At 36.0% G+C, this 14,487-nt stretch overlaps 1 protein-coding gene and 1 pseudogene across 1 annotated transcript; both read right to left on the bottom strand.

The window, feature by feature from the left end:
• Positions 1 to 955: 955 nt before the first annotated feature.
• On the bottom strand, positions 956 to 7,366 carry LOC110641998 (serine/threonine-protein kinase STN7, chloroplastic-like; annotated as a pseudogene).
• A 1,347-nt stretch (positions 7,367 to 8,713) lies between these two features.
• On the bottom strand, positions 8,714 to 10,856 carry LOC110641997 (probable galacturonosyltransferase-like 3). Its single transcript, XM_021793917.2, has one exon. It carries the CDS (start codon positions 10,636 to 10,638, stop codon positions 9,571 to 9,573), a length of 1,068 nt encoding a protein of 355 aa, XP_021649609.2. The 5' UTR covers positions 10,639 to 10,856; the 3' UTR covers positions 8,714 to 9,570.
• Positions 10,857 to 14,487: the final 3,631 nt, after the last annotated feature.

Below are 14,487 nucleotides of genomic sequence, written 5' to 3' on the forward strand. Positions count from 1 at the left end.
ACTATGAATAAAAGGGGAAAAAATGTTAAAAAAAAAGTGTTAATTCCAAGATTATATAGTGGTTTTTAACCTTCTCTTGGACCTTCAAGATTAATGATGATTACTGTTGTTGATTTATAATTATGGTAACTCTAGCTTAATGTTATTCACATTTTCTTTTAATTTTTTTTTCTTATGAGGTGAATAATGTGAATTATTTTTATCACATGTGGATATATATGTTGTAGCACATGCAAAATATCTTTTTGGGTTGGCACTGGCAGGCAGGCAGGCAGTGGATGCAAATTATATTTGGTTGTGCCTCTCTGGTTTCAGGAGAGACGTGCAGGGATATGCCTGCCTAAGGAATGTGGAGTCTGGTTCTTAAAGATTTTAAGGCAGGCTTTTACTAGGGAAAGTAAAGAATTTGGTGGGCAGGTTGATGTGCCACTAAAATTCACCAAATTATATATCTTAATTATAGTTAAAATTTTTCCTAAATTCAATTTTATCATTTGATTATAATTGCACTCAATTTCAATGGACTTTATTGTTCAAAATTTAAACATTTGATTATAATCGAAAAATAACATAAATGCCTTTTCTATTAAGCTTATTAGAATTCAAACACATAACTCTATAAATAATTTCAATATCACTATGTTAAAACTCATTGAAAAAGAAAAAGATGAAGGAGATTTTGAGCCATCACCATAGGTAGTGTGCAATGCCACACATCCAATTTCTTCTATACCTTCATCTTATCCCATCCAATAACTGATATTATTTGTTCATTCTTAGAAATTTTTTTTTTCATGAAAAGAACTCTTAGATACGAAACAATGAAACATAAGAATTTGAGGAAAACACTATGAAACTTCCTTTCAAAAACAGCATATAGACTCTTGGTTGTTAGCTGGCTTGAGGACCATCAAGGAAAGTGGCATGAATAAACAGAAACTGATGTTAAGTGCTGCTGAGAAGATCGAGGACTTGATTAGAATGCTTCCTAATAGTTTCACTTGATTCAATTCTTTTCTATAAATTATAAAAGAAGCCATGAAAGAGATTACACGTGCGGTCAAAAGATGCCAGGTACGTTTCCAGTCAATCTCTTCCATCTTATAACATCTTTTCTATAACACAACGAAGATGGTCAATTATAATAATGGAGGCATGAACAAAATTTACGGAAAAGAAGATTAAAGAAATATTATATACATACAATATAATTCTCATTCCTCTCTTGAGATCCATCTACTCCACCATAAGCTCTTACTGCGTCTGCTAAGCTCATCCATGCTCTCATTCAATGTTCTTATTATCTTCCTTTGAAGACGAAGAGCGGATGCTAGAGCATTCCTTTGAGCACTTGCTTTCCCTCTGGGTTCCTCCCTTTCCTGATCAATATGAACAGAAATGGTCAAAGGTTATCCAGTCTACAACTGAATGTGCAAAACAGCGTCTTTCAGTATTGCTCAAGAACAGACTCGAAGATCTTGAAGTTGAGCCACAATGAAGCCACCCTCCTTCTCTGTTCCAGATTTTGCCATTAGCTGAATAGTCCAGTTGGCAGCTTCCCCATAATCCTGCTGTGTTGCTCGAAAGAGTTGCAGCCTTAGCTTCTGCATGAAAGACAAAGCTAACAGTCCTTCCTGATCTAAGTAGGGATGAGCTAAAGCTGCTTTGGCACTTGTTCTTTGTCGTGCTTTGTTTGGAACCATTGATGTTAGAAGCTTCCTTCCTATTCCCCCATATAAATCCAACATCTCAAAGCCCCTTAGAAGTTCAGGGCCAGCACGTGGCTCTACACTTTTTCTCCAGGCGACTAAGTCATAATCACACCTTTTTAACTGACGGTTGAACTGTATGAGGCTACCGTCAGTGCGTAATCCTGGAAATGCCTGTACGAAGAAAAATGTTGCAGATTGAACAGGGCAAACTAAATGAAATTCATCATGATCAGTACAGCACAGATGAAACTGGTTTAAGCTAGCATTAAGTTTATGCTAGACTCAAAGTTTAATCGAAATCATAAGCAAATTTGAAGTGTTTGCTGTAATCTCAGTCAAAATATTCACTATGTTTAATGAGGCCTCCTCGGTTACAGTGGTTGTGGTATCATTATTTATAATATGGTTATATGGATCGGTATGCTCCTGTGTTGTCAGGTTATAGCAGCCTGGAAAAACCCTGATCCCCGTTGCTAGCATAGAAGGATTGAGCTAAGTAAGCAAATTTCTATAATTCCCGCAATGTTTATATGAAATTGTATGAAGTTAGTCACAAGCAAGGATGCATGGTACCAATGCATTTAAGACTTCTGTACTCACCATTTGCAGGAAAATTAGCCCAGCACTGTAAATATCAAATATATCTGGCAAATTCATCTGTTTAAATACCACAAGAAACAGCAAGAAGCAAATTAATTCCCTTAGAAATGATGCTATATTCATGATAACCAAATTAGGAGAGTATTTGCAGCTGCCATAGCACTGGGTAAAGTATAGTTGCCACTGGAGGTGATGGTGCAGATGGAGTTTGTGTGCTAATGATGTATTGCTCTGGTGCGGCATACCTGAAAAGGAAAGCATCAAAAAGGTTGTAAATTCCATTTGATTGAGGAGGAAGATATCTAGAAGTATTAAGGGGAAAAATTAGAGCACAAAAAAAAAATAATCTGGGACTTAGATGAAGGAGCGGAAGCATGAAAAACACAAGTTTATACCATTGAATTCAAAAATTTTCACCTAGAGTCACATGCATCATGCAAGATTTATTTTTATCTATTTGATTTCAATGATAAACAACATATTAAAACACTTTTAATATATCTTTGGATCTGTATTTGCCATTTAAGATTTTAAAATTAATCAGATTAATTTTAGAACCCTAGATTAAATTAAGAACAAATACACTAACCTCTTGGTGCGTTGCAGTGTATTTGTGCCGTTCAGATGCGTATTCAGGACACCAGATGTTGTCCCTCTAGCTTGTCCACACCAAGAACACCTATGACAGCCCTTGAACAGCTTCTAAAGCTTTTTCTATTATTTAGAAAATCAAGTTCTGCCTTTTAAGAGATTAAAGATGTAAATAGGATACTAGAAATAATTTCTAGTATTTTTAATTCAAGAGATTGTTTGCTAATCTCTTGGAATTTGTGAGAGATGAAGAAGAAGAGAAGGGAGAGCTTATTAGGTGGCAGCACAAAGAGGAGCAGCTACTGGTTGTATTATTTTTTTTTTCATAACAGAACTTATATACCTAGGTCAACACATTAAACCCTTGCCACATGTCACCCTCTGATTGGTTCTAGGTTTAATTGACCCAATCATATTTTGCCAAGTGTCAAACCTATATTTAATCTTAATTTTAATCATCTTACATGATTAAAAGACATTTGGCAAGCTTATGTACAGGTAAAAGGTACCTAAGATTTTAGATGCCTCCAACTTAGTGCACCCTCCAACTTAGTTCATCATGATCAGTACAGCACAGATGAAACTGGTTTAAGCTAGCATTAAGTTTATGCTAGACTCAAAGTTTAATCGAAATCATAAGCAAATTTGAAGTGTTTGCTGTAATCTCAGTCAAAATATTCACTATGTTTAATGAGGCCTCCTCGGTTACAGTGGTTGTGGTATCATTATTTATAATATGGTTTTATGAATCGGTATGCTCCTGTGTTGTCAGGTTATAGCAGCCTGAAAAACCATGATCCCCATTGCTAGCATAGAAGGATTGAGCTAAGTAAGCAAATATCTATAATTCCTGCAATGTTTATATGAAATTGTATGAAGTTAGTCACAAGCAAGGATGCATGGTACCAATGCATTTAAGACTTCTGTACTCACCATTTGCAGGAAAATTAGCCCAGCACTGTAAATATCAAATCTATCTGGCACATTCATCTGTTTAAATACCACAAGAAACAGCAAGAAGCAAATTAATTCCCTTAGAAATGATGATATATTCATGATAACCAAATTAGGAGAGTATTTGCAGCTGCCATAGCACTGGGGAAAGTATAGTTGCCACTGGAGGTGATGGTGCAGATGGAGTTTGTGTGCTCATGATGTATTGCTCTGGTGCGGCATACCTGAAAAGGAAAGCATCAAAAAGGTTGTAAATTCCATTTGATTGAGGAGGAATATATCTAGAAGTATTAAGGGGAAAAATAAGAGCACAAAAAAAAAAATCATCAGAGACTTAGACGCTGTGAATCAACCTTTGGTTGGATACCAAACAATAAAGTAAATTAACAGACCATTTTCAATGTTTAAGAATCCAGCTGGTAGTGTTTACTTCCATTTGGCAGGAAAGGAAAACAAGGAGCAATTTTCACGCAGGAGTCTTACACTTTCAGAAATAGAATCTGAACAGCAGCTGATGCTTTTCTACAAGTATTACATTTGTTCTAACCTTTTAAACACACCCAATTACCATAAACTCATGCACTGCCAAAATTTCAGCTTTATAGAAAATACACTAGAAACTGAACCTGATCCATTATTTCATTCTCTTAAGTAGACACAGCCCTCCAACAACAATTTCTAATTTTGCTGGTTATACCAATCATGTTAACTGGAGGAATATAAAAGGAAAGGATGTTTAGATATCCCATACATACTGGGTAAACTTGTTTTATCCCATACATACTTGGTAAACTTGTTTTTCTTAGATTACCTCCTTAGCAACAGAGGAGCCAAGAAACAAAAAAAAAGAAAAAAAAAAACCCTAGCCAACTACACTCAGCCATTTAGAACTTGGATTCTTCTCCATCCATCTGGCCATGAAGTACGATCCATATCATGTAAAGGGAAAGCAAAATGAAGATGATTGAAGGTAAGAACATAATAGAGAGTGTTTGCATAAGGTGACAATAACCTATGATTGATTAGACTATGCACACCATTGAAAATGGCAAACAGCAATTTGGTCTTATTAAGTTGAAAAGATCATTATTAAGGAAGCGAATAACTGATGTCGTGGTGCAGCTAAAAAATTGGATATCACTCTTACATTCGCAGACTTTCAATAAGTTACTTGTGATGGAAAACACAATACCTTGGGTCCAAAAGAAACTCATTTGGGATATAGTTGATTCCCACGCGCAGATCTGCAGCAGCTCCAAGATCAATGATCTTGAATGACCGAGACCCTGCTCCAGTTTTACATGCACACATGAACTAATTGACTTGAGATTAATTTAACCCCTTTATATTTACTAATGATCTTGGTATCATCGCCTTCAGAAAAAATAATATTCCGCAGCTTAATATCCCTATGCACAATCCCAGTCGAATGAAGACAATCCAATGCAAATAAAAGCTGTCTCATAATAGTTTGAATGATTCTGTTCTCCCTTTCCAACCCCTTAGGCAAGTCTTGAACCTCTCTGAGAATCATTGCCTCCACTTGACAATTTATGTAACCATCACTAAAGTTGGTATCAAGAATTAAACTGAACCCAGATTCAAAAATCAAGCACATAAGTAGAATCAACTAAATGTGAAACGCTTGAAATTCAAAAATAAGGTAAAAGCAGAAATACAATGATATCAAACAAACCAGTAGTGGCATTAAGCGAGCTAATGAAAAGGTTAAATATTATATCCTTTACTCATCAAATTAAGAAACTAGGTGTGCTTGTCAAAAAAGACAAATGTATGGCTATCACAATTGCAATTCTCAAACTTAGCATTGTAGACTTGGAGAAATCAATGTTGTTCCAATGCATAAAAATAGCTATTCTAACAAGAAATGACATAAAAATATAGGAAAGCAACTGAGAGAAGGTAGCAACATTGTAGGGGAACTCTTTACTCTGCATCAAGTCAAAAAGAGTAGCCTCTCCTTCAAAACGCCATACAAGCCAATATTCACCTCCTTTATTTGATGACCTCTGAAATAAGTTTCATGATAACAAAGAAATTCAGCAGGTAAAAATCAAAATGTGAAATGGTACAAACTATTAGAGTAAATTTCTTAACCTCTTAAGATAATGATAACCTTAATTTATATGGTAGTAGTAGCAGTAGTCATAATAGATCAACACCTCAAGAAATCCATAAACAAAATCAGCACAGCTGCTTGCACAAGCTCTGCGAATGCGCTCGTTCATCCAAATTTCCACTGCCCCATATTCAGTTGCCTTTTTCAAGACCAAGTCACCTTCCTTCCATTAAAAAAAAAAAAAAAAAAAGGGTAAAAACCCTTTGAAGGTTGGAATTTATCATTTCAAAAAGAAAAACTGAAATTAGGAGTCAATAGTAAAATTAATGGCACAGATTGGTTATTATGAAACCTTTTGTGCTATAAAACTTTCACGGTTGACATATCAGGCAATTGCCTAATTCAAGAGGACGAATAAACGCATGGTGCTTTGTGAGAGACATAGTGAGACAATTAATCCGTGGTCTATTATTATAAGCACAACCAATTCAAGTTCACCTTGCTGACCCAAGAAATTGGGCAAAATGATAGGTACAAGTGAGACCAAGAAACAAATGGGAAACTCACAGAGATTAGATTTAAATAAGATTACATCAAACAGTTGATAGTTGATACCTTGGAAGAAGGCTTCTTAGCCAATGAAACTCTATAAACGGCTCCAAAGGCTCCCTCACCCAACTTCTTCCCCAAAACAAAGTCATCCTGTCACCACAAGCCAAACCCAAAAATCATAAAATCAAGAATCACAAATAGTAAAATAATAAACGATTCACTGACCTTTCTAAAAGAGGGTCTAAAAACCCTCTCAACAAAAGCCAGAAAAAACACGTCAAAGAAACCAGGAGCCACACCAGGAGTAGCCCAAATATAAGACAGAGCAGCCAGAGCCAAAGCTGCACCAGGAGCAGTAATCGTCAACCAATTAGACTTCGGCAGAGTGCTTCTATGTATGATATCACCACACTCCATCACAGTGCATGGTAGGCCAACCCCAACACCCAAAAAGAAGTTGTGAACTGCATCGAAGAATTCCCCTCCTGATGCAAGGACTGAAAGTGTTCTGTGAGCTGTGACTATGCATCTAGGAGAAGGCTTGGGGCTAAGCGTTCTTTCCAAGAAATGGAGAAGAGGGCCTTGGTTTGTGGGTTTGGAGTTTGATTGGGACAACAGCAGCTCCACCTGGTGCAACGGTGGCCATGTCACAGCACAGAAAGAAGTAGCAGTTTGAGGGGGAGAAGTACAAGACACTGATATTGCTTCGCTTTGAATCTACTTTCAAATTTAGGCCACCGCTCTTTCTTTTTTTTTTTTATCTTTTTAATTCTCTGATTCGTTTTATGTGATTTTTCTAGGGTGCTTTTATAGTGACAGTTATTACGTATTTTTTGTGGAAGGGAAGCGCTTAAGCGGATTGAAGAGGAACAAGCACCACAAATTACGATACAAGTCATGAAATTGTGTTGGGCTGGCCTATTTTTTATTCCCGGGAATGTAACAGAGCTGACCCTGATCAAATGTCCAGCAGCTGAACAACCCCTGTATGGGCTTGGGCTGTCTTTCATTATTAGAGACAATGAAATCGGCGGCAAATTGTTTAATTACCCAATAAGCATGAAGACAAAGATTAGCCCAAATGACACAACAATACTACGTATTCCGCTGAAAAAAGGCAAAATCCCTGGAAAACAAAGCCCCTGAAGGGCAGGAAAAGAGAAAATAGAAAAACGACAAAAAGAAACGGAGAAGACAAGGAGATCAAAAAATTCCACGCCCTTAATCCCCTTGAGCCCGGCTCCGTGTTGCATTGTGTTATTGGAAAAGGTAATTGATGACATTTCACAGCTCGTTCCTCTTCTCTAAGACGCTTTCCCACTCCAATGTAAAGCTACTATCATGAGGAATATTGAATAATGAACATATATATATATAATATATGGACTTATAAATAATGACCATAAACTTTTGTAGTGGCAGCGAATTGGTAAATTTTTATAGTTTATTTTTGAATTTAATACTATATTTTACTTTCATCTTTTAATTTTATTTTATTAATAAAAAATTTATAAACTATAATTATGTTTCACAAAAATTCCTTTAATCTACTATAAACATATTATAATAGTTTTTTAAATTAAAAAATAATAAAATTATCCTTCTATCACGTTTATCTCATACTAAAAAGAATATCAGTCATTTGAATTACTATTTAGACTTATCACAAAAATATTAATACTATCATATTTTTTTTAAATAAAAAAAGATTTATACTATAGTTTAAAGGAATTTTTAATTTAAAAAATTATTATCGTATATTAGAATATTTTTTTAAAATAAAATTAAAATTTAAAAGTTTTTTAATAATTAAAAAATAAAAATAAAATAAAAAGTAAAATTTAAGTACATACTATAAAAGTTACCCATGTAACAAATGTCATTATCTTCTCCCACTCTCTAATCCATCCATCCGTCCTTTGATGGATTAATTTATTAGTTTTTAAGCCAACTGGTACATAATTTAGTTTTAAAGCTAATAATTTCCCTTCATTTTAATAATTTGAATTTTTATTTTTATTTCCCTTCATTTTAATAATCTGAATTTTTATTTTTATTTCATTCTTACTTTTATGATTTAAATATTTTTAGTATTGTAATAAAAATTTAATAAACACAAAATAAGTGAGATTCAAAGTATTTTTAATTCATTGCCATGTCATTATAAATACTCAAAGTAAAGAGAAAAAGGTTACTTGGCCCACATTTATTACTCATATACAGGTTAATAGATTTCAAAAGAAATTATCATAATTAAGTACATATATACAATTTTAGGATTTTGGGTCAATAATCCCAGAAGGGAGAAAACGGAAAAGGGATAGGAAATAAAACTGAGACTATTGAACTTTTAGCATGAATTAGAGAACTGAATTGATTCAGTTCTAAGTAAGAAAAGGTCGGGGAATTGGCCAGACACTCAACAAACATGGATAATTAGGTGTGTATATATAAAGATTCTATACATCACATAAAAGGGGAAAAAATCCAAATTAAAAAGTGTCGGATTCTAAAGCCATGTAATACACCCAAAATACCACCAATCAAAAGACCCCACAATTCAATAGAATCGAAAAACACAAGCGGCCATCATGATGAGAAATCATTCACCAAAACAATAACAAAGGTAATTTTCTACTATTTATAAAAGCAAAAGAAAACCAACTTTTTTTTTTTTTGAAAGCGATTTCCGTGATTAAAGAAAAAGGCACCTCTAACCCCAACTACTGCCATCCTTTTGTTTCATCAGACAAAAAAAAAAAAAAAAAAAAAAGGAATTTTACCATGCAGCCAATCCAGCATTACTCACCTTACACACCTACCAGATTCCCCTTTTAACCTTCTTCCTTATCGTCTTCTCTACCCACCCTTTGCACCGAATCACAACCCTATCCACGCACTTCCCCCACTCCAACCGCCGTGACTAGCTCCCTTGGTCCATACTCCGCCACCAGTCTACAACCGTTGTCTCTTTATCAAGACCAGATATCAACATTTTACATTTCCACTTTTCTCCTCGCTATTCCTCACCTCCTCTCAGTGAATCAAGAAAAATACCTACCTGAACTAGCTTATTCTGCTTCAACTGTCAGAGAACAGTAAAGAATGACGATAAAGATCGTAAGGAGCCCACAGTAAATCCAAGGGACATGGTCTTTTGGAGTCGATTCTAAGCCAAGGCTTACCCTTCCCGCTCCAATGGAGCAAGCTAGCAGGACCAGGATGTAGAGCTCTACACAACCCATGAAGATTATCGCCACCAAGCCCATGTTGGTTCCATCTATGCTCGACCCCTTCCACATTCCCAGCGAAGACAAGCAAGAACGGCGGCAAAGAACCCAAATCATAGATTCTATACTTCTTTTGTATCCTCATCCAGTATTCCAGTTTCTGTGTATACTTCCCATCTCTCCATTTCAACAGGTCTATCACCATCACCCCTGTGTTAAAATAGCAAGGCTTCCTCCCTCTAAACGACGCTGCAGACGCCGGGTTAGACCAAAATCGGGAATTGAAGTAGTTCGTGAAGTTAGCGTGACAGTACTCGGGTGCACCCAGAACGTGAGCGCCCAAATTGATGTTCCATAATTTAGCCACGTCATCAACCACGATTAGATCAGAATCGAAGTATATAATCCTGCGTACACTGGTGGGTAATAGATCGGCAAGGTAAAATCTCGCGTAATTCAACGGCTGATCCAGAGCCCGGCGTATGGAGGAAGAGATCTTTCCTTTGACTAAATCGGCGTCGAAGTGATAGAGGTGGAAATTGAGGTAGGGAAAAGTCATAGTTATCGTGCGGCGGAGCTCAGCGCGGCGGTGCGTGGCGATGAAATGAAAGACGAAGTTCTCAGGGCAAGCAGCATGCTGCAACACGGATAAGACGCCGGCCACGGAGCCACGGAGGTAGGTGGAATCGAGAGTCATGGCAATGTGGATAATCGAAGAAGGGTCCTCGTGGGACTGACCGTTGACGATGGATGACCAAGTGACCTGGGGACATTCCCGGCCGTTTCGAAACGCCGGCGCTTCTCGAAACAAAGAGAGGTGCTCAAACGACAGAGCATTTGATAAACTGTGTGCGGAAATGGTGGCGGCGGTGGCCAGAAGAAGAATGGTGAAGAAGAGTGGCCGGAATTTTGGAGGCATGGGGAGTGTGTGTTTGTTACGGGCACTACAGAGTGGAAGACAAAAGAAGCCGAATATTAAATAATTCTGGGATTGTTATTATTATTATTATTTGAGAGAGAGAGATAGAATGTGGAGGAGCCAGGCTGGCAAAGACGCGTCATTTTTGTTTTCGATGATCGAGGGAGCTGTGGGGAATGTAATCGTGTTATGGTGATTCCACTATATGTTGTGGTGGTGCCTTACTTTTTGGCTGGAGATCATTTCTTTGCCTGGGACAGCAAATCCATATTACAAGATGAGATATTTAAAAATAATAACAATAAAAATACGCTGCCCGATTTCTATAAATATTATAAAATATATTTTATAGTTGCGCACAGAATTTTAAGGGTAATAATTAAATTGTCTTAAATTTAAAAATATAATATAAAATTTTTTAAGTTTAAAATTTTGTAAAGTAAAAATTTTTTATTTTTAATAATTAATTTATATAATTTAAAATAATAATGATGTGAATAATTTTTAATTTTTTATGTGATAATAATAAAATTAATTATAATTTATTTTATATGTCAATTGTAAAATAATTTTAATTATATAAAATAATGAAACTGTAGACATATATTAATTGGTTGTGTAGACTTTACTTTTAAAAAAATATAATCATATTTATTATTGTTACTCTAAATTATTCATATTAATATATTACTTATAAATTAATTATCAAGAATTATAAAAATTTGATTATGTAAAATTTTAAATTAAAGAAAGTTTTATATTATATTTTTAAATTTAAAATATATTTATTATATATTCAAACTTTAGGATAACTCTTGAAATTCATTCTTATTTTTAAGAGTTAAAAATTTAATATTTATATGTAAATACCGTCACTTGTCGTTTGCTTCAACAACTCTCTCAATTGTCTCAATATTTTCTCAATTCCGAACACACTGAATATTCTGAATTATCCCAATTTAAAAGAAAAATGTAAAGTGCAAATTTTTCAATACGCGCCTCTTTATCCCAAAAAATAGCCTATTTTAAATTATATGTCATTTTTTTATAAAATATTGATTTATTTATTAACTTATTAATGAAGTAAAATTTATTAATTACAATAATAATTGTCACGACCCAACCTATGGGTCAGATCGACACTAAGACTTGAGTGAATCTAAAGTCTCTGAGGCCCGTAGTAAGCCTAATTATTTCTTAACCCAATTCTAAGGCTCATGTAACACCCCTGATTTTTTATATATTATTATTGGGCTTCGTGTAGGTATCCTCAATTCGCGAAAATTCGGCAGTTGTCCGGATCTGTGAATTTCTGGCGAACATGCACTACCAGGAAAAGTCTCCGAATTGGATCGAGGTTTTGGCTACCCCACCATTGTCAGGCATCCCGAGCGCGTTCCCGAAGTCGGAATCGGCAAAGGTAAACCCGAACCTTACTTTTTCGTAATTTTCTAGTACTTAAATAGGATTAAAAATCCATAAAATATTCGTGGTAGCTTAGAAAATTACGATTCTTTTTGCAATAGCTTAGTAATATTTCTAAGGACCGCAAGTAGTTTTATAATTTTTAGAGCTTATTTGAGCAGTTTTTGCAAAAATGATCAATTATAAGGACTAAATTGAAATTTTACATATTGTGATGAATGATTGATTTGATGGGCCTAGGAGGGGCTGTGTGATGTGATTGAGTTGTGGATATATGGATTGTGGATATAGAAGTGTTTTGAGCCCTTTGCGGGTTGGGTAGGTCCTAGGTATAGGGAGACTCATCGGATTTTCGCACGACTTAGGGCGTATTGGGTCTTTTCTTGATTTGTATTGAGTCATTTGTATTAAATAATTGTAATATAATTGTCGTGTGAGCCGACAGACCTTCTTCCTCCGCCCACCGCCACGGTGATTGCCAAGTCCGTGAGTAAAATATTAATTTTAATTGTAATTTCGATATTATTATATGTCAAGATGCCCATGCATCACATATATGCATATAATTATGTAGTTAAACTCTAGGCACGATTTATGTTGCATTGATAACTGTTAAAGTACCATGAATATTGTTGCGGTAATTTGGAGCAGTGTGCGTGCGTTGGCGTGCGTGTGATGTGGTGTGGACTATGGATAGGACGGGTAGTCACGCTTGAGTTCTTCTTGGGACCCGATCCTTCGAGGGGTAGTCACGGCTTGAGTTCTTCACTGGGACCCTCGATTTGGTTATTAAATGGAAGTCCGAAATGAGTTCTTCACGGCACGAGTTGGATTTAAGAGAGTCAGATAGGGGATCGGCTCCCATATATTATGATTGATGTTACAGGTGCGTGAGTGCTCCAAATTTACCTTTTGATGTTATGATGTGAAAATGTTGTTGATGTTGCATTTCACTCTGTGGTGCATTAGTTTTAGATAGTTATAGAGATTATGGTTAAAATTGATATTTTACTCTCGAGTCGAACGCTCACTCTGTTCAAAAATTTTACAGCCACAGGAGGATATTTTATTGCAGGTTAACTCGCTTTTCTACTCGCAGTTGTTTATCAATATTTGTGTAATTTTATTTACTCCTAGAATTTCCGCATGTGTTAGAAGTATTTATTGATTATGGTCTGTAATATTATTATCATGTTGGACCTGTAAACGTATAATGATATGCATGTTTGATGGATTGGATGAGGGAGCTGAGCTCCCATTTATTATTATGAGGATATGAGTTTGTGGAGGGTGAGCTGAGCTCCCCAATTGAGTATTTATTGTGTTTACAGGTCGGGTGAGTCGAAAACTCCCCGTTGGAAAGTCCATTTTATGGCCGGACTCTGTCCGTTTGTTTTCTTGATACTGGGCCCAAATGGGCCTTAGAGTTGGGTTAATGAATAGTTAGGCTTACTACGGGCCTCGGGGGCTTCAGGCTGGCCCAGGTCCTAGTGCCGGTCCGGCCCATAGGTTGGGTCATGACAAATGTGGTATCAGAGCTTAGGCTCCAGATTCGTAGGGAAAAATTATCTAAGTGTTGGGAAGAGTCTACTAGGAGTCACATGCGGAGTATAGGATTCTGTTTCGTCTTTTCCTGTAATTCTTTGTTTCTAGATTCTACGTTATACCTCGGGAAATATAAGATTACCTCAGTTAGTGTCTTGATTTTCGTGAAGTACACAGAAATGTGAAATAGAGTTAGTAGACATGTGAGATCTATCATGAGGATACGTACTCCAAGAAATGTTATATTTTTGTCAGTATGGGTTTAAATGGTGTGCCCATTTCGTGTAAGACACGAGTACATAAAAGTGAGTTTTAAAAGTACAGTTGCCCTAGATAAGGATGAGGATACCACTACTGGCAGTCATCAGTAGATGACCCAGTCAGAATAAGTTTGTGATAATAGAAGATTCAGGAGAGATAAGAAATTAGGAGACCTAGTCTGTCAGGACGTATCGTAGTAACTATACAATGTTCTCGATGTCTGCTCTGTAAGCTATAGATTACAGTACCGACATGAGATTATTGTGTAGAGCTGCGTGCATCCCCGTGGTGCTCCATAATGAGGGTGTTTGAGATGGCTTCGCTTTGGTACAGCTTATGCCGAATAGAGTTCTATATTTGCAGAGGAGTTGGGAACTCTGGCTAAGAGTCTAGAGTTAGAATATTGAAAGGTCACGGTTGGGTGATAACTAGAGTCGTGACTCGATTACTCTCAAAGCATGAGCTAGAGTTACATCAAGAGTTGCCATCACTGCAGGTTTCGACTAGTTGCAAAGTAAAGGTGACACTTATAGAGTGAGAATAGTATATCTTGTGTGTATCAAGATGGAATAAAGTACAACTCTACTACCTAGAGAAGGTCGAAACTATGAATTGATG

Source organism: Hevea brasiliensis, chromosome 17 (genome assembly GCF_030052815.1).
Source record: "Hevea brasiliensis isolate MT/VB/25A 57/8 chromosome 17, ASM3005281v1, whole genome shotgun sequence".
Lineage (NCBI taxonomy): Eukaryota > Viridiplantae > Streptophyta > Magnoliopsida > Malpighiales > Euphorbiaceae > Hevea > Hevea brasiliensis.

What these genes read in the sequence shown, in the direction of transcription:
- LOC110641997 (XM_021793917.2), bottom strand. Translation starts at nt 10,638, where the DNA reads ATGCCTCCAAAATTCCGGCCACTCTTCTTCACCATTCTTCTTCTGGCC.